The following is a 21,145-nucleotide window of genomic DNA, read 5'->3' as shown; positions in this document are numbered from 1 at the left end:
TCAGGGCCCCCCAATGAAAGATGAAACATACTCACAAAAGACATTGTGCCATAGAGCTGATTGACACCTTTGGGAGTTAAATGCTTTGCCAGATGAAGATAGATGGAACCGGGAGTGCTATCCTCTGTGGTTAAGGGAGTCTTCAGTGCAGCAAGGCAAGCCACGCTCTTGGAATACTGCAAAAGGAAAACAAAAGGCAATATACTGTAGATGCTCATAAATATTAAACACAGCATTATGAAAAGCTACACACATATCTATATATACATTTCAGCAATTCAACCTTGTACTGACACACAACCAAAAAAAGGAAGTGCTTCTGTAACTGAAGAAGGATCGAACCAATGTACTGTATTGATCAGAATCAAATTATATAATACCCTCTAACATTCTGCGCCAAACCTGTGAGTTTCTGTGCAAACACTACAAATATGTGTATGTATGCTTGTTGAGAAAGGTAGCTAAACAATTGCACAGGTCAATCCAGGGACAAGATAAACAGTGGTAGAGGGGGATGAAAATAGGTCAATTAACAGATTGGATGAGAGCAGCAGAATGGGAGAGGAAAAGTACAAAGAATCTGCCAGGAGACGAAGTACGGTTAAGAATTTGGACTGGAAAAAAATCCTAGGAAATCTATCAGTATCTGAAGGCAGCAGGGAATGATCCCCAGGAGTCTAATACTCAGCTGCTTTGTCAGCCATGACCATGAGAAAGATGCGAAAGAGAGGGGGGGCGATGGGGTTGGGCACACCTGGGGTCCTGTCAATGTGTTAATTATCATAAGGTCACTCGTTTTAATGATGTGTTAATTACCCATCGCTATTTTCATCGCATCAGCTGCAATTATGGACGGCAACTTGCATTTATTTTCCGCCCTTCACTTTGAGTAACGTCTCGGAGAGCTTTGCAAATGGCAGTTTTTAATTACCTCAAAAGGTATACTGAACCATTGGCCAATTCCAAGAGATTTCAGGGAACGACAACAACAAATTAAATTGCGCAGCGCCTTTCATGTCGTGAGGACATCCGAGGGAAGAGAGAAAGAGAGAGAGAAAGGATTGAATGAGTTGGAGCTTGATTATGAAGAGACTCACAAAGATACTCAGCAAAACTGAACGGGTTTTCATTCAAGGAAGATTGGGGGGAGGGGGGAATAATAATCATAATAATAATCTTTGCATTTGTTATAGCGCCAAGGATGTCTGACTTGGATGAATCCGTTAGGGATATGTTTCGCTCGTGTGATGAGTCTGAGTTGCAAACCTACTCACTCACATTATATTTGAAGTTACTGCAACATATGCGAACAGAAATGATTAAAAAAACTTAATTAAAAATACATTTTGAACAGCTCAATTCTGCTCAATGCGCCATCACACTTTCCTTTCCCATCCTCTCTCTATTTTGAAACGTGCTTTTTTTTCCCGAATCTATTTAACTTAACTTCTGTACCTGGCACTTTGCTCATAATCACACAGTTACTACACTTTACAGTATATTCTGTGAAGCACTTTGAGACGTCCTCCTGACGTAAAAGGTGCAAAATCAAGTGCGAGGTTTATTATTATTATTACTATTAATCTTTCGATTTATAAATATTTTACAATCCAATCGCACCAGCTGTATGTTTCCTTGTATCTTTCTATCTCTGATAGTATTTAGAGCAGTTTTTTTTTATAGCTCAGTGGGAGAATAAACTTACTCTGATCCATAAATGAATTGCAGCATCTGTTCAATTCATTTGCTACCTTCATAATTCAATTCTTACACAATAAGCAACGGTAAGAGAAAATGATTCAGCTGCAACATGACAAAAATATCTATAAAATTACATCAGGTTGTTACAGTACAAGCAACAGCTGCTGGAGTCTGTGGGTGGGAGAGAACTCCTGTAGCTAGAAATTCAAGTGATTCAAGAACAAACGTCAATCCGCAAAGTTTTGATGATACCAAATCACTGCATCGAAGACACAATTAAAACAGAAACTCTTCTTTCCTTCCACCCCACAACCCCCAAACCGGCTCCACACACACTTGATTTTTTACGTGTGATTTTTTTAATATAATAATAATAATAACGTGGTCACTCAATGCAAACAATGTGTACAAAATACACAGTCACTCCACTTTACAGTATATTCTCTGAAACACATTGAGATGTCTCGAAGATGTGATAAGGCGCTATATCAAATGCAAGGATGATTATTATTTTTAACTGACTTTGTGAAGTATATCTCAACAAGATAGGGTTTATTTATTAAAAACTGTAGTTTATTTCTTCAATTTGTTAAAAAAAATCTGTCGCAAAGTGTTCTAGTTATTCCATCAAATCCGTGAGTTAATTTGTAATTTGCATTCATGAAAAATCTATTTGCCTTCCTCCCACCCTCTCTCGCCCATGTACAGCGGTTTGCAAATTGGCAGTAAAGACAGCGTGGACAATTATACTTATTTCCATCTCCTGGCACTGCGGACATGCTGCATACAAAAGATTGCAGTTGTGAATTGATGTGCTACTGACAAGCTACATCGCTTACTAAAACTGTGGGTTGTGCCAAAACAGGTAGGACAGTCGCTGAATTATTCAATACACACAGTCAATTCACTTTACAGTATGTTCTGTGAAACGCTTTGAGATGTCTCGAAGATGTGATAAGGCGCTGTATCAAACGCAAAGATTATTATTATTATTGCCTTGTGATGTGCTTTGAGATGTCCTGATGTGAAAGGCACAATATTAAATATAAATATTATTATTATTGTTATTGGGCATAGTGGGGATGTGTTTTGGAATGATGTTATACTGCTCAGTGTTAAGGTGCATCCTGAGAATATCAGATACATTAAGTATTTCCATCCCACTTGTAATGTATTGTCTTCTGTTTATTATCTTACACAATAAAATTTTAATAATTCCTGCATTTGATGTAGCATCTTGTACGTCAGAATGTTTTCTCAAGTGCTTCACAGGATTTTTTTTTTTACTGTAAATGTAGTGACTGTGCATTTTGTAGGCGAATGTCCCCATCACCAGTTTTAAAAAAAGCCGATATTTAGTCATTGCATTCTCATTCTACTTATGCCACTAAAGACTGGATCAGACAACTACAATAATGTTTTGTAAGTAAATGGTACTTATTCATTTTGTTTCCTCAATTATCTGATATAAAAACCATTATATTTTAGGAACCTCAAGGAGATGAGCGATACCAAAATAGCTTTATAATTGGTCTGCAATTTCTAATTCAGATGTCCTCATAGGTTTGTGTCATTGGGATTATACCTCGAGGTATTATACTGGAAACTTGTGCTTCTATATTTCACTGGCTTGCTTACAAGTAATGACTACAATTTTCAGTCGACTAGGATTAGTCTTATGGGAAATGATAATTCTCTCAGCTAACTAAAACGTTGGCAATGTGTGCTGTATTCTGAAATGTGACTCTCAAAGGTCAGCGATGTTAAAGTTATAAATGAAAAGAACTGACAGTGAATGCAAGCATGAGTGGAGAATATCGCCTGACTGCAGTCACAACTCCGAGTTAAATAAGTAACTCAGTTTAGCTTTCTAGATACACAGATCCATACCTCTCTGCTGCTGTATCTCATAATAGTCAATGTAGGAAATGTGACACAAATAATTTTTCGGTCACAGAAATACATATTTTAAGAGTTCTGAAGAACGTAGAGTATTAATGACAGCCGTTAAAATTACAGTTAATGATTGAAGATTGAAAGAAGAGATGTTTAAACCATTACATTTTTTTTTCAAAAACACAAAAAGTAAATGAAGACCCAAAGCTGTGGTAGCCAGCAATAAAAGGGTATATCCAAAAGTTACGTATTTTAGGAGTACTTTTCTTTTTACTGTTAGCTATTATAGCATTTAGCTTTATATTTTTATTTCAGATAAACTTCAAGCCAACTGAGCATTGCACTATAACCTATTATAGTTCTCTGAAAAAAATAATTCAAATAAGCTGCAGGCTAAATTTTTATTCACCACCAGAAGTGCATCACCACAGGTGCAAGATTCAATTGCACGTCAATTACTGTTTAAATCTGTGAAATCGGCTTTATTATCATGAAGAAAATGCAATATCACAATTCCGGTTAACTCCATTTTTTATGCAACATAAGATTCATGAAACGCAAATAAAATGATGTATCCTTGATCACGTTCCTTCCACCACACCAACTACATACATAAACAAGACTCGCTTTTCAACATTGTTAATAGCTCTTTGCTAAATAGCTATATTTTAACAAACCATTAATAATAATAAAGTTAATCTTTGCATTTGATATAGCGCCTTATCACTTTGTTGTGACATCTCAAAGCACTTCACAGGATATACTGTAAAGTGTAGCGACTGTTTTTTGGGCGAATTTCTACTTTATGATTTTTGCTTTAAATATTTCTTAAGATGCGATGGATATTTTTCTGAGGTGATCAGTCAGGCCTGCAGTAGGACGTACTGAGAATTGAATTACGAGCAGTTTATTAATGTGATGCAATTTAATGCCCACGAAATACACAATCAATTCACCTTACAGTATATTCTGTGAAGCGCTTTGAAACGTCTCGAAGATGTGATGAGGTGCTATATCAAATGCCAGGATTATTATTATTATTATTATAATAGTCATCCTTCTATCCAAGAGTCAGATGTCAACCTGGCCCAACTGGTAGCACTCTTGCGTCTGAGTCGGGCGTCTGCCAGTTCAAGCCCTCAAATGAAACTTTAAGCTTATATTCCAGGCCGACACTGTAGTGCAGGGAGGAGGGCTGCATTTCTTGAGGTGGGTCCTCCAAATGAGATGTCAAAACAAGGTTCCGCCTGGCTGTTCAGGTGGCCATTAATGATCCCATAACGCTGTTTAAAAAAAAAAGACTCCCTGTCCCTCAGTGCCTTGGGTAGCAATCCCCCAGATAAAATAGGTCATTCACTTCATGGGTGTTTGTGAGACATTGCTGTGCATAAATCAGCTTTCCTATTTGCCTACAAATGTACTGCCATTTACATTTTACAGTAAATCCAGTGAAGTGCCTGGAGATATTTTAACGACATGATAAGGAGCTACATCAAAAGCAAGAATTATTATCGTTTGTGTTGTCAAATAAACATTGAGATAAATAAAGTGAATGAATTGTTATCGTATGGAACAAAAACCCATATCAACAGGAATAATTGATGTACATTACTTATATCGAAGTATCTAATGCTGTGCAAATTTCTGTGGACTGAAATATTCTGGCTTCGGATATTTTCATTTTCCGAAAAATCCATAGAGTCGGTGCCTGAAATGATTGAAATGCTTTATGGATGACGTGAGCAGCGAGATGGTAGGTTTGTGTCCATGCTCTTCTTCTCAAAGCTGGCAGAGAAATGCTAAAGTCGAAACTAGAGGCTGAAACACTTACTTGCCTTTGCATTTACATTTGAGAAGTCTGGTTGAATCAGACAATACGCAGCTGCAACATTTTTATCATTTCTTTGCTATAGAGAAGTTTCTGTTCCGAGCCTATTTTGCAGCACTTTAAAATGAAACCTGGTATCTTGAAAGAGCCCAATCCCTTTAATCAAAAGAGAAGCGTATGGGTCGACAACTGAGCACAAGGTTCTCAATTTGTCCATTTTATCTTAAACGTGCAAATACACGGGAAGACTTTGATCAATTGTTGTCGAGGCAATAAATAAGTGTTCAGCAGCGAGGAACATTGAGTGCATCAATTACTTTTAAATTATTATCAATTGCCTGGTATTTCACTTGTAAATCACTTGTAAATTAAGCAACCATACAATATAAGAAAGTCACGTATGAAGTATTTATATATTTGTTACTGGGGTCACCTCTTGTATTCACAGGCAGACATAATTAGAGAAACCGACACCATTAGATGAATTTTCTTCGTGAAAGTGTGAAAAAGCAAGTTGAAAATGTCAACCTCGTTCAAACGGACATACACCACACACACAACCACCGATTGTTATACTGTACGTGGTATTGAAAATTCCGCGTTATTCCACTGCGGACGCAAACAAAGAAAAAAAATCAATCTCAATCATTTCTCCTCTGTGAAAGAAGTGACTTTGAATGATATTCATTTTCAATGATTGTTGCTGGAAGGATATTGCATCGAATAGAAAATCAATTGAGGAACAAATCCACAAAAGTAGCTGGCAGCATAAATTGCATCACTTTGTCTATTAAATACTTGTTAACCATCACCAGCGACAAAGGTCAGAAGCATCATTCACTGTAAAGAATGATAGCCAATGTTGAGCCATTTATAGCAGATCTGAGATGAAAATGGCCTGCTGTGTTGGTGAAAGAATTGGTTCAGCCATTTCCAAGGATAACTCTTTCAACCTACGTTTGAATAAACGTCATCGAGCCTATTTAAATTCGCAATTAAATTTTTCTTATAATTTCACTCACCTAGAAGCGGGTGAGGCAACTGTAAAAGGGATGTTTTCTAGGTCAAAACCTCTCAATTATATAATCATAATCCTTGCATTTGACACAGCGCCTTATACGACTCTTCGAGCCGTCTCAAAGCGCTTCACAGAATATACCGTAAAGTGAATTGACTGTATATGTTGTGGATGGAATGTATATTATATGTTGTTACAAAGGAAAAGGGTTCACGGATCTATATGGAGCACATATGGAACGATAACAGACCGTTAATCCCTTAATGTGGGAACCAGAAACAATAAGGAGGTTAGAGATCCAAATATCTACAAGTCATAATACCATTAGCTAAGAGTACATAGAAAGCCATCCCCGTTACGCCCAGTAGAAGAAGTGAGGTTAGAGTACTCACGCACTGAGGTACAGAAAGAAAACAATCATCCATTACCTGTAATTAACCATAATTAAAATGCCATAATTAATCTTTCAACATACAAGACAAAGCAATACCATTTGCAATTATAAGTGCATTATGTGGGCTTTGTCATTTTATTAATAGCAAAAATAGTAACTTTCCTACCACCACATGCCTGGGTATTTAATTTAAAACGCTGCCTTTCAACCGTCATCCCACCAAGTGAAAACTGACAGATTGATATGAAAAATTTTACACATTGTTTGGACAATAGAATTTTCTTCCTGCAGACAGACACATATAAAAGACCTCAGGTATAAATCCAGAGACACACACAGCATCAAAATGTTGTCAGACTACATTGCTTCAGCTCGTACAAATGATAGATCTAGTCAAAGACAGAGTTGTAACCCATGGTGGTGGTGAGAATGGAAGGGTTGTCTCCAATTTTCTTCTGTGATCCACTTTGGAGTGGAGCTCTGAAGCGCTTTGAGACGTCTCAAAGACACGATAAAGTACAATATCAAAAGCAAGGATTACGGGATTTATTATAGGATTCAACTCACCTGCCCTCCCCATCCCACCCCACTGCTTTAACTAATATCTAAAAGAGGGAACTTCCTCTTATACCACTGAGAATACAGTATCAACCCTTCACATAACTAACACCAGGCTCACATAATAAGAAATCGAAGGAGGCCGTTATTAGATTTGTTTGTAAGAGACTGATGGGCCCATTATGAAGAAATATGAACTTCCCATTTCTCGAGAGACGCTCATTAAAATGATGTAGAATTAGTAAATACTGAATCTGTTGCTTAACAAAGAAAACAAGAGGATGAGAACAGTGGTCCCTGGACAGTAATGAACCATGCACATTGCCTTTCCTCCCCACCATAAAATGCTGCAATTCAGGCTAATTGGCTGCGGTAGATCTTGGCCTTCAAATTAAAATGGTTTAAAATGTAGTGGTTCCCAGCTCCGCCAGGTCTCATAACGCCCCAGTAACGATGCCGAACAAAGCCGTTAGTGAAATACTGTAAAGAGAAAGAAACAACTTGCATTTTTATAGCATCTTATGCCATGTCAAAGCACGTCGCAGATAATTGTCAATCGTAAAGATTGTTGTTATAGGACAGTGTAGCAGCTATTTGCACCAGCCAAAATAATAATAATCTGACAAACGGCCAAAATAATAATAATCCTTCAATGTAATATAGTGCCTTTAATGTCAGGAGGATATCTCAAGACATTTTACATGATATACTGTAAAGTGCAGAGATTACTTTTGTAGGAGAGTGAATGATTTGAATAACCACCAATATCAGCCAGGACACCAGAAGAAACTTCCTCTTTTTGCTGAAAACGATCATGGATTCTTTCAATCTTAATAATAATATAATTCTTCCAGGTGATATAGCGCTCTGTCACGTCATTGAGACGTGTCAAAGCTCTTCAGAATATACTGCAAATTGGATTGACTGTATATTTTGAGGGCAAAACGTGGCAGCCAATTGCACATAGCTAAAAAAAATCAATTCACCTAAACCCACAGAAGGTATCCTCGGTTTAAACTCTCATCCAAAAGGACTGCACCTCAATACTGTACTGGAGCGGATGGAGCCAGGACGATGAGCTCAAAGTGTGGGGTTAGAACCTTCTGATCTTAGAGGTGAACGTACGGTCATTGGAAGGCCTTACAGTGTGCGTTACACTATTAACAACAACTTGCATTTATACAGCAGCCTTCCACAGGGCAGAGTCTCGGAGCATTAAGATAACAGAAGCAAGGAAAAGGAAAGACCATCTAACCCACCAACATCCCCCTCCTCACGTCCTCCACATCTACAAACTCAGATTCTACCCAACAATTAAATAGCCAAAAGAACATTGTGCAAAGTTTCTCCTTTCTGGATCAAGCAAAATGAACAATGGAACAATAATTGCTTCCACTTACTTTCCCAAGAGCTTGAATGCAATATTAATTGCTCAATTTCCATTCGCATTTTGCTCTTATGAATATCCTGTCCTTCTGTGTTATTGACTGGAACAAAGACTAATTGTCATCAGAAAACCTTATTCTAAGCAGAATGATTGGAGTGAAGATGCACTCTTGTGGAGTCAATGAAGGTCCTCTAAACACTTGGGTTCCCATTGGCTAACTCCAGTCTCAGACAATGATTTAATTCTTCTTTCCAGTATCTATTTACGATCAGGCACCCACAGTTATTTTTATCGAATATTACTGTTTATTTTTGATTTTGAATTCCGCAAATCACTGTCAGGATGTCAAGTGGCAAGTGTTAAAATGGTCAGAATTACCATTTAAGTTTTTTTTCGCACTTGCCTCTGATCACCAGTAAAGCAAAGCATCAAGTATCGTGATATATGCCTGTCTTACACCGCACACATTTCACAAGCTTAAAAGCCATTTGCATGTGGAGTGATCCAGCCCATTGCAATGTGCTTACAAATTCCTGATGGATTCTAAACCTTAATTTACAGCAATGCTTGACAAGACAATGCATTCTTGTTAACCAACCTTTCACCATACACCCAAGACTAAATGTCAACTACATATTTTACTGCATATTCATGCAAATTATTAATGCTGCAGCAATATTAGAACCAAATGCATAATGAGAAAAACGACTAAAAGCATACACTATGTGGAAGGCACAGATAAGGCAGGCTTATTTAAGAGCAAGACAGATTGTGATGAGGCAAGCAAACTGGGAGTGAAAGAGTAATGAAAATGTCAACAGCACTTCAAAAACTGGCTTCAGAGGTAGATTACTTATAATAATTTGGGTATCAAAATGACAGTCTTTTATAGTCACGTGTAGTAACATTTACACAGAGATACTCGAGGCATGAACAAGGAATGTCCTGGAGAAGAAAAGGGTTAAGGGTAACTTGCTACTGCAGTGGCTCTGTGGTTTAAAGGTAATTAAGGCCACACACACAGGCTTTCACATGTTTGTTCTAGGAATCGATGCATAGCAAGACACAATTGCTTTGGAGGTTATGCACAACAAATTAAAGGACTGAAGACGATAATTACATGGCAACCTGAAGGAGACCTTCCCAATCAGCCCCATTACATCAATGCAGCATCTGTAAACCAAAATCACCTTGCAAAGGAGAGGAAAATTAAATTTCCGATAAGAACAAGCTTCTCGGTTGCCTTAATTCCAAATTTAAGTAAACTGAAGTGAACACATGCTTCCCTCTGAGTGCTTAACACTGAATGCTGTGCAACTGAAGTACTATGAACGGCAGCGAGTATTACCGGATGGCGAGGATTGATAATAAAAGGCTTCTTAGCTCACACTAACAGCAGCCAGTTTAACAAATGGAGAGGTTTGTATTTATGTGAGCAATCGGTTGCTGCGTTTCGCCCACAAAATATAGTCAATTCACTTTACAGTATATCCTGTGAAGCGCTTTGAGACATCTTTAAGATGCGATAAGGCGCTGCATCAAATGCAAGGATTATTATTATTATTATTATTATAAGCCTAAGCAAAACCAAACACATAAGTAAGCATGTATTCCTTCAAGGTCTTGTCAGGCGGGCGAGTATTGATGGCATGTGACAGCCATGAGACAGACAGCAGCGGCCATGAGGTTTGATGGAGAAGCACTGACTGGCGACCACGTCACTATGATTTATGGGAGGTACGGGGGGTGGGGGTGGTGGTGGATGGGGGGGTGAGGCTCTGCTGCTGGGAACAGGAGGAGCAGATTTGTCATAGTTGAAAAATGCACAGTGTGTTGTCTCTCTCTCTCTCTCTCTCTCACACACACACTGCAGTCTGCAGCCAAGAGGCAAACTTTCATCCTTTAATTAAAGACACAAGGAGGAACATTCTCTCCTCGCCAATTGTGCTGCTTTAGGGCTCACCAGGTGAACATAGGGGAAAGGGGAGGGGATAAGGGGGTAAATATAAAGCCTGTTTGTGTCGGTATCTAAATGAATGCTTGATCATTAAGGGTGGAATACAAACACACCCCAAGCTGTGAGGAGGCGACTGGTGTTATTCGAGCTCCACTGGTGTTTATCTTGGAAGTAACGATATGCATTAAACTATGCAATGTTTCCAAATCTAACAAGCAATCCTGTCATGATTATTATCTCCAAACCAGCTATTTCTTTGATAAGCCACCACGGGGCAAGGTCTGAGCATCAGGAGTGCGATTTGCAAATGCAACACAAAGCAGTCGATTAACCAGCTCACGAGTTGGGGAACTTCACTATTAATGCAACACATAAAATTACACCGAAGCCAAGGTTTCTTTTCCCAAGTCACGGTCGTGCTCTGATTTGTAATATAATGGCTACAAAAATGAAAGGCGTGCGTTTCTAAGAGGTGTGACGGAGATCAAAAAAGCCCCGATTTGGGGGAAGCAAAAAAATAAGAAACCCGATGTGTATTACATACATGTCAAGCAAATATATCAACCGTTAAGTGATTTTGATTGTCGTTCCGAAAAGGGTACCCCAGGTAAGAAAGCAAGGTATCCGTTAACATCAAGAGAACCTGTGGTGCTGAAATAACAGCTCCGTAAGAAAGAGAGTTGCCAAAGTCCAGCAGTTGGGGTTTCATTGAGTGAAATCACAGCCATATACTGTGATAATATTAATCCTTGCATTTGATATCGCGCCTTATCACGTCTTAAGTGATAAGGCGCTATATCAAAAAAGTGCTTCACAGAATATACTGTAAAGTGAATTGTCTGTATATTTTGTGGGCGAAAGGGGCAGCCAATTGCGCACAGCAGCGTCCCACAAACTGTCGTGGATTAAGTGACCGCATTTTTTTGTATTGAAGGGATTATTACCACCGGAAAAGTGATCCGCCAATCGACTAACACCTGGGTTCCTACTTACTGATAGAATAACTGTACTGTACTTCCAACACGTTGAGGGTTGATTATGTGCGCATTTCTATGCATCTCACTTTCTTCTGCAAGAATACCAGAAACACATTGGGCATTGTTCACAAATGTTACAGCTTGAAAATACTGTAACATTTAAAGAAAAAGGTGACTGTCAAGCACATTAATAATAATAATAATGCTGCATACATGCAACAACAAAAGCGACGAAGGCCTTTTGCCTTTAGATACCTGCTCCATCCTCTCATGAGTCAGTTTAAACTCAAATTAGATCTCATAACTTTTTGCTTGCACTGAACCACCTTCATCCTGAAAGAAAAAACTTTACACCATTCTAGTACTCGGGCACGATGGACAGAATGGTTTTCTCCTGTGTTGCAAATCTCTACATCACCATCTAATTGCTTAATTCACTCTCACATATTGATTCCTTAGAAAATTGCTCTTTCGAATTAACTCGCTCCAAACTCTTTTCTCGTGTTGGGTTCTGACAGATTCGATTTATGCAACTTAATGACGTGCCCCTTTGTTTCTTTTAAACCTGATGCCAATATTCTTCGGACTGTTATTGTCTTTGATACTCACAAGAATCCTGCGAACACACTGTCGGTTTCAGGTCGTATTCAATCCAGCACGATTCACTCGAGCATCACTGGGTTTTACACACCCCGCCGAGTAAGTAGATCAGGCAGCACTTTTTCAGGATCGTTGGGGACACAAGTTACTTTTCGCTTGGCCGGGTTTATTTGACTTCAACCTCAATGGGTTGCGCATCACTCTTCATTCAGATGCGGGTCACTCCATTAGCAATCCCGGGTCACGCATCATTCTTCACTTGGTCCAGTGTGACTTGACTTAATCACCACTGAGACATGTATCATAACTCAGAGGGTCAGGCATCACTTCCTTTCAGTATCGCATTCACCTGGCTCCAGAACCATTAACCATCGAGTCACAGTACCAAATTGGGACATATAACAAATAGAGCAAGACATATATCTATCCTATTACCGCTCAGGCTGCTGACAGAAAAGCATTATTTTAAAAAAACACAGCTTGGAGAAATGTTTTGCACAAAGTATAGTTTGGCATGTCTATGTGGGTCATTCTACCGACTTCCTAATGGTTTTGTTTCCCAGATATAATGGCCTGGACGCTCTACACATTCATAGGTGAATTGCACACAGATTAAGGTCGTCCCAAAAGACGAAACAACTGCACTTTCCTGCGCATTTCTTGCTACGTCTGAGCATTTCTTAATTAAAGTATCAATCTTGAGGCTGGGTCAACCAGTCAGGTAACAACTGTGACTAAATGCTACATCATGTTTGTGTCTGCTTGTATTTGTATCGTGTATATGCACTCGAGGGCTGGCCAGGCTTTCCGTTCGGATCGTGGCTGATTTTTCTGTTGGCGTTAGTGAAAGAGAACCGATTCCAACATTGGAAGAGGAGCTTAATGTTTGAAATTAGCCGTCGATAGATGTAAAAGTCCAGGAATTTCTTTTTAACGTACAAAGGGATTGTGTGGTGCTACCATTGAAACCGAACACACAGCCCTGGCAGGATATCTAGATTTGTTTTTGTTGAGCGAGGCCAAAGATATACATAAGCAGCCTCGTGAATTTCCACACTCGGCTCTTGGAAACATTCCCAGTTGGCTCTCTCGATAAGATTGCCAAGCAAATCTTTATTCAACGTCAGGTTATTCTCCCACAGGTTCGCGAAAATTGGCCCTTCATTTTTGAAGGTTTGTACATTTATCGGGGGGTCTGCAGACTCATCTTTGCAGATTTATTACAGTTGACATGGAGCCAACTATTGTTGATCATGGCAATCGCAGCCAATATCAAGAGGCTTTTCAGCTCCCAGCAGGGCTGTGAGAGTCCTTTCGTGCAGCAGCCTTTAGTAATTAAGTTAGCAAACATTCCTTGGAATACAAACTTACCAGGTTTAAGCATGAATGCTTAAATTTGCTGTACTCAATGACTTCACCATTGCTTCACACTTATTACACAGATCAGATTATTCCCAGTTTGAAGGATATTGGCCCAAAAGGTGTAAGTGTCTTGGAAGAGCGATGGGAACTGCGTAGTATCTCGATCGACTTGCACAGAGGTAAGCAGCTGCTGCTTAAACTTTGCTCCTCCGATTGGTGGAACCATCGCTCAATGGGAAGGGAAGTGTGCTTGAGCTGCGGGCAGGAAGATGGTGGCAATACTCTCACGCATTTCATGCTGAACTGTGCTGCCCACCAGAAAGCTCGCAGGGAGTGCCTGGTACCCACCATCCACCTCGTGAGGGTCAAACCTGCGCTTGTCGGACATCGAATGACCAACTAGTGACAATCCTCATGGGGGGTGGGGGTAAAGCAGGGTCTCCTTGAAGCTGAACTGGCTCCAGTATTCCAGGGCATTGCTGATGACAGCACAGCACAGCCTGGCTCATTGGAGACACTCGGAAAGACAAACCAGTCACTGGAGTCATCCCACTCGTCTCCTGGTTAACGCTGCAAGCCCTAATAGGTAGGGTGGTCCTAGCTGGACAAGCAGTGGGAAAGCTTGCCAGAAAGTGCTACAACCTGAAAAGTTAACTCATTTTCCTCTCTCCATAGATGCTGCCTGACCTGCTGAGTGCTCCCAGTGACTTCTGTTTTTATTTCAGATTTTCAGCATCTGTAGTATTTTGCCTTTTCTTCTTCGATACAAACCAGGTCAGGATCTTGTCGAGGAATGCATCATCTCTATCAGTACAGTGATTGTAGTTTTAATGGAATCCTGTTTAGCACATTAGTCTGTCCTATTGGTGAATGCATCGTTGCTGTTTGAGCGGCTTCCCTTGACATAAATAGAAACATTGGAATAGAGTTGCTAATGATGTTTTGATGAAAAACTACAGTTATGCTCAGATGAAGACAAGCAGAGGGTGTTTAACTCAAACAGTGGCTTTGATAATTGGACTTCAGATACATCTAATGTCAAATTTGCTTTCAACACTTTATATCTATGAAAATGGTTGAATACAAAATGGATAATAATAATAATCCTTGCATTTGGTACAGTGTTTTATCATGCATGAGACGTCTTAAAGCACTTCACAGGATATACTGTAAAGTGAATTGACTATATTTGTGGGCAAAACGCGGCAGCCAATTACGCACAGCAGCGTTCCACAAACAGTCATTTAGCATATTGTGATGGAGTGGGGGGACAAACTCAATTTAATTGCATAATAAATGGGACTGAGCAGTTCAATAACAGCGACTGCAAACTGACCTCTCAATTACATACAGTTTTCCTCTTGTCACAATAAACTATCTGCAGCAAAATTGTCCTCTTCTCCCCTCTACCCCGCCGACCATCATTGAAAATGTGCTCATCCTGAAATGATACCCCACATCCCAGCTCAATCTGACAGACCTGATGACCCACTGGCATTATAGTGAATAAAATGTGCTCTTTCAGTCAAACGCAAATAAATGAAAAGGGGGGGTGTTTAAGGTTAATGCACTGTATCCTCTTAAACAAACAAATAGCAATAAATATAAAACAGTCCAATCAAACATTAATGAATTTCTGCATTAATTTAAACTCCAAGTTTGATTTGGAAGAGAGCATCTCATGAACTATACCAGGTTATTATCAAACAATACAGATTTTCTCTATGGGAAACAACACATGCACATGCAGTTTGTAGTAGTCTTTAAACACTTTGGACAATTGCAAGAATAAAGGTTATATTACCTGATAAACCTGCAGGAACAAATTAGAAGTCTTGATCAATGCAGTCTTATTCTATACAACAGTCTACACACGCACAGTAAACTTGTATATGTTCGTGGAGGAAAGCACAACAAATAGCTTGTCTCTGGCTATGTCCGAATTTCTACTTAAGATAATTTCAGTGCAGCTATTTCAGTAACAGATCATGGCCACAGCAATTCCTACACAGCACAAAGCATGTTCGCTCTAACTGAGGAATGAATAAAAAAACAACTGAGACGTCGTAAGCAAAAAAAAATCATTAAGGTTCTTAAAATCAATCTGTGAAATGTTCGATTGCATTCATGTCTGCTAACTAGTGTCGGATTGCAACACCCTTTGGAAAATAAATACTAAAGTAATCCCTGAGCTCGTTAGTTTGATCCATAAATACTGAAGGTGTCGGCAGTCCTCAAGCACACATCCTGGCTCTTTATCAGGCAACATGGAAGTTGCTGTTCTTGTGATTCATGCCACTGATCGCTCAGAATGGAGTCATTTTAATCTGGGAATCAACATCAATCATTACTCCGCAGTGCTGGCTTAGCAGTCTCTGACCGCTTCTCCAGAGGGCGAATTAAGAAAGCCCCAATAGCGCAGATTTAAGTGATGCGTTAACTTGCAGCCAACTTGCACAGTGCTGCGAATTCACTCGAGTGTTATTTGCACAAAGTACCCAACATTTCCTGCCAGGTAATCAATCTGGATATCTCACCAGCTGAGTGAGTATTCAGGTTAAGGCTCTAGCAATAGTACAAAAACAAACTGGTTTGAGCAACGTTTTTCTTTGTAAACTTCACCACATCCTGTGGACGTCAACACATCATGCAGTTTCAACAACAACAACTTGTGTTTATCTGGCCCCCGCCCCCCCCCCCCCCCCCTCATGCAGGATGGCGTCCCGGAGGGCAGTGGTGCAGCACGGCACTGAGGCAGGGGTGGGTGGGGGTGTGAGGTGACCGAAGGCACAGCCAATGAAGGTCTTCAGGCACCACGTTGACTGTCTACATGCGCCCCCAAACAGGAAAGGGTTCCAGTTCCCCCACCCTGTGTGAAGGGCGCTATATAAATGCAAGTTGTTGTTGTAATAAGAACTTCAGCAAACATGTTTGCTGCATGCAACATCCCTTAAAAACAATTAACATTTCCCCTATACTGGAAGGCTGAACACAGCCACTTCTTGGTGTCATTTTGCCAATAATTGTTTTCTGATGAGAATCATAGCGAGAAGATAATTGGTAACAGAAAAATATTTAGCTTCATTAGTTGGGAAAACTAGTTCTTCCAGAACCACAAGTGCAGATCGTCTCTTAAACGTATTACGTAACATCTATAGGAGTTGATGTATTGAAGGAAACCTTACCCATTCCCAATTTACCCGATCGCTATAACTAGATTTTTCGATTGTAATGCATCTTGCTCTGAGCCCTTCTTGTTGCATTTGTGATAGATAACTTACAAAGGACATTAGCAAACCTTATATTCAGTTTTCCAACACTGCTATTCTAAGGCTGGGGATTTAGAGATCCCTAGCAATTAAAATTTGCTGACAAGCAAAATTATGACAGTTACAGTAATGTTCTTCTTACAATTAAAAGCAAGCGGTTCAATTAAAAGCAAGCGATGGAGTCTTTATCAGGCAACATGGCCATAAGTTAGATCATTCATATTTGGATCATTCATATTTATGTAAACTAATAATACAGGAACATGTTTTAGTCATGTTTTGTCTGGTATTGCTTTATTAGTTCTGTACATATTAGAACTTGACATTTCTAAAATCTGCAATAAACAGCCTCCTTTTGTTTCCATTGATCACTTTCACTGTTCTTATCTGCTTTTTGGTGTATTTTTGGCTTTTTTTTTTATTTGACGCTGCCTTTGTGGTAGGAGTTGGTCCACCCAACTTTGAATGACTCTGAATGATTGCCAATTCTTACCAAAGCTGAAACTGTTAGATTAGCTCTTATTGTTTAAACATGCTGCTATTGGTAACCAACATTTTGATGTGGTTTAACTATGAATCATTCAAATCATGTGCTTTAAATCCGTGCACACCATTCTGAAATCCCAATTACACTTAATAATGATCTTTGCATTTGATAGAATACCTATAATATCAAAATGTCTCAAAGCACTTCACAGGTAATTGCTGCCAAGTGTCTACGTATTTGAAAGAAAACGAACCACAGCCAATTTGTGCACATAGCAATGTCACACAAACAGCCCCATGTAGTGAATAATCAATTTAGATGGACAATTTTTGGCTTGGACAAGATCAGAAACTCCTTGCTTTACCTAAACCAAAATCTGGAACAAATAGCATCAGTGAGCAGCAGTACAGTGTATACAACAGTCTCTTCTCTGTGGTGGCTACAAATCTCTGATGTGAAGCACGTCAGCCAGGTTTGATTTAGCTGCTGCTGGGCACAATGCGTAATAACAAAAAAGTCATCATTCGCAATCAAATTTGAAAGTCTCACTCAAAATGGATGGGTATTATGGGGAAAGTGTCATCATACCATAGGGCCACGAACATGCAGCTTTATTGTACGTCTATTCCACATTTGGAAGCACTTGATATAAAACTGGTGCAAAGGGCATTATTCTCCATCCCTCACCAAGGCGCACATAAAGATTTATCCAGGTAGATGAATAATTCAGTTATTAGGTATCGACACTCAGAACGTTCATTGCTGCAAGAATTCAGTTTCTGTGCGCGCAATTGGCTGCCGCGTTCGCCCACAGATATACAGTCAATTCATTTTACAGTGTGTTCTGTGAAGCACTTTGGGACGTCCTCCCGACGTGAAAAGCGCTATATCAAATGCAAGGATTGTTATTATTATTCTCTTCTTGTAGCCGCTTACATCCGCCAGTGTTGCATCCGCTGAAAGGTTTCGAAGTTGTACATATTTTTTCCAAAAAAATTCACAACCCGATTACATTTTGTTGGAAAAATTACATTTAGCTTCCTGTGTGTACTTACACAAAATGAGTTCTTAATTATTGCTAAGAAATCATACATTATTCATTTCACAAAAGCTATTTTAGCGTCACATAACTTCTTGTAGTTCATTACTGTCAAAGGTAATTACAGGTGGTAATCAGAACAGCACTAACACGGCACTAAGATGTGCTGGTTAATCAAGAAAAGCAAAATGCTGTGCAATCACCATTGATAGGATAACATAGTGCAGTATTACTTCCACCGATCAGGGAGTCAGTAAAAAGAGAATGTAAATTGAGGAAACAGAAGAAAGGAAGGCTACTTGTTTCACACAGAGTTAAAACATATAATGGCTTTATAACAAACAGCTGTTGAAGTTTTGTCCATAACATTATTGACTAAACACTTGAAGTAAATACTGAAGAATATGGGAGAAAAGCCTAGCAACAGAATGGAATAAGTAGTTTTAGTGGGCGAGGGTGGCACCAGAACATACATGGATGGGCGAAAGCCTTATTTCTATGCTATAAATGTTCTATGATGCTGTGTAGCAATCCTGAAGTTCCACGGATTGGTAAAGTTATCGATTGCCTTTGGTGTGTTCATCATTAGAGTCCCCTTTAAAGCTTGTAATAGCAAGTCGTTAAATTTTACCAACCAGTGAAATTCTACCCCATCCCCGCATTGTACTCAGTATGTGGATCTCACATGCAAACACATGAAAACAGTCCGGTTGAGCCACGACAAAATCTCTATGCCATAGAACCTAGTGAGGTTTGCAATGCAGCAATTGTCTATTTTTGCTAACAAACTAGAATTTCCTATTTGAGTTTCACAAACATTCAAGCTTTAGACACAAATCAATGTTTCGAGGAGAAAACGAGTAATTCCGATTATTATGCTATTCAGACACAAAGATAATTTGAGTTATTAAAATGCTTGAGATAACAGATTATATTCCTTACCACCTCCCTGCATGGGATAAACCTCCCGATGCAGAGAATTTTTGTTGAAAGAAGCTTTTACGTTCTAATTCTTTAAATTACTTTTGCAGAGCTCATATAAGGCTCATTAAAATACAGTTGAAAATCTGCCCTTAACAGTTATTTGGTTAAATTTAAAAGACTTAGTTTTCTGAACTAAATGGTAACTTGTAATTCAATGCTTTGCATATTGTAATACAGTAGATGCCATTCTTTGCAAACAATCATTACACAGATCAAGCATTAGCCTCCAAATATAACTCTCAAAATGAATTTCAATGCTTTCCTGCAAAATGTAATTTCATTAACCAAAAAAAAAAATAACTTTTCTCCCTCAAATTCTGGAATGAATTTTTTCTGCTTTTAATGTAAAATTACCTCTTATTAACTTCAATTATCTTATTCTGTTGGAGATGGCAGGAGGGTGGAGGTGGTAATGATCTGTTGCTATTAAACAATTAAAAGCTTCACAGTCACTATACTTTACAGTAAATCATATGAAGCACTTGGTGAAGTCCTCTGGACATGAAAGGTGCTCTATCAAATACAAAGATTATTATTATGATAATTTTGTTCTATGGACAGAACCAACATAATTGCATGTCCATGAAATGAAATCAAAGTGTAGGATAGCCATTGTTATCACAAAAATACTTTCACAAAAATTGAATGACAGTGGAATCAAGGAAACATTGGTCTTCAGCGAGTGAGGTCAGTGGATAGTGAAAAACAAACTATGCCTGACATGGCAAAACATAGGTGAAATAATAAGTGAAACTATTTTTCAATTAAAAGTAGGTTTCAGCCAAAATTGAAACAAAAATTGAAGTTAAACTATGGGCTATAAAAAACGATTGCATTTCCATTTATAACACTGACCTGGAGCATTCTAGGCAGTGTCCATCATTAGAGTACTGCGCCCAGTTCTGGGCACCGCACTATAGGAAGGATGTTAAGATCATTGGAAAGGGCGCAGAGGAGATTTACGAGGATGGTACCAGGAATGAGGGATCTTGATGATGAGGAAAGGCTGGAGAGGTTAGGGTTATTCCCATTGGAGCAGAGAAGGTTACGAGGAGACCTAATAGAGGTCTTCAAAATCATAAGGGGATTTGATAGATCCGAAAGGGAAAAGCTGTTCCCACTGGTGGGTGTGTCGGTGACTCGAGGTCACAGATTCAAAATAGTCTCTAAAAGAAGCCGAGGGGAGGTGAGAAGAAATGTTTTCACGCAGCGAGTTGTTGGAATCTGGAACGCATTGCCTGAAAGGGCGGTCGAGGCCGATTTGATAACTACTTTTAAAAGCGCGGTGGACGGGTATTTGAGGAGGACGGGTTTACAGGTTATGGGGAAAGGGCCGGGGAGTGGGACTGACATTACATTGCTATATTCAAAGAGCCGGCACAGACTCGATGGGCCGAATGGCTTCTTTTTGTGCTGTACGATTCTATGATTCTATGATTAGTTTCAGGTGCTGAATTGCTATAAAGTATTAGGTTAAACATTAGGAACTACAGTGACTTTGTCAAAATAAGATCAACATGTGTATTACAAGCTTTTCTAACTACAAAAAATGATTGCACTCATCAGCAAGCTACCTAGAGTGTTATTTATGGCTTGCTTTATGGTTCCATCGACCAAAGAAATCCAATTAGTTTTTAATGTGCTTTTACTCAATCAACCACATTAACACAAGAAAGCTTTTTACCTTT

At 39.1% G+C, this 21,145-nt stretch overlaps 1 protein-coding gene across 1 annotated transcript in view; it reads right to left on the bottom strand.

Moving 5' to 3' along the window:
- LOC103176348 (IQ domain-containing protein J) overlaps positions 1–15,521 on the bottom strand; it is an 87,044-nt gene extending 71,523 nt beyond the window's left edge. The window contains exons 1-2 of the mRNA XM_042339252.1: positions 15,483–15,521; positions 36–176 (exon numbers count right to left, since the gene is read on the bottom strand). Of these exons, the coding sequence (XP_042195186.1) occupies positions 36–44 (9 nt within the window). The 5' untranslated portion in view covers positions 45–176; positions 15,483–15,521. The remainder of the gene's footprint in view (positions 1–35; positions 177–15,482) is intronic.
- Positions 15,522–21,145: the final 5,624 nt, after the last annotated feature.

Source organism: Callorhinchus milii, unplaced genomic scaffold (assembly GCF_018977255.1).
Source record: "Callorhinchus milii isolate IMCB2004 unplaced genomic scaffold, IMCB_Cmil_1.0 Scaffold11, whole genome shotgun sequence".
NCBI lineage: Eukaryota > Metazoa > Chordata > Chondrichthyes > Chimaeriformes > Callorhinchidae > Callorhinchus > Callorhinchus milii.
Note: the sequence above shows the minus strand (reverse complement) of the source record. Positions and strands in the feature narration are given on the sequence as shown.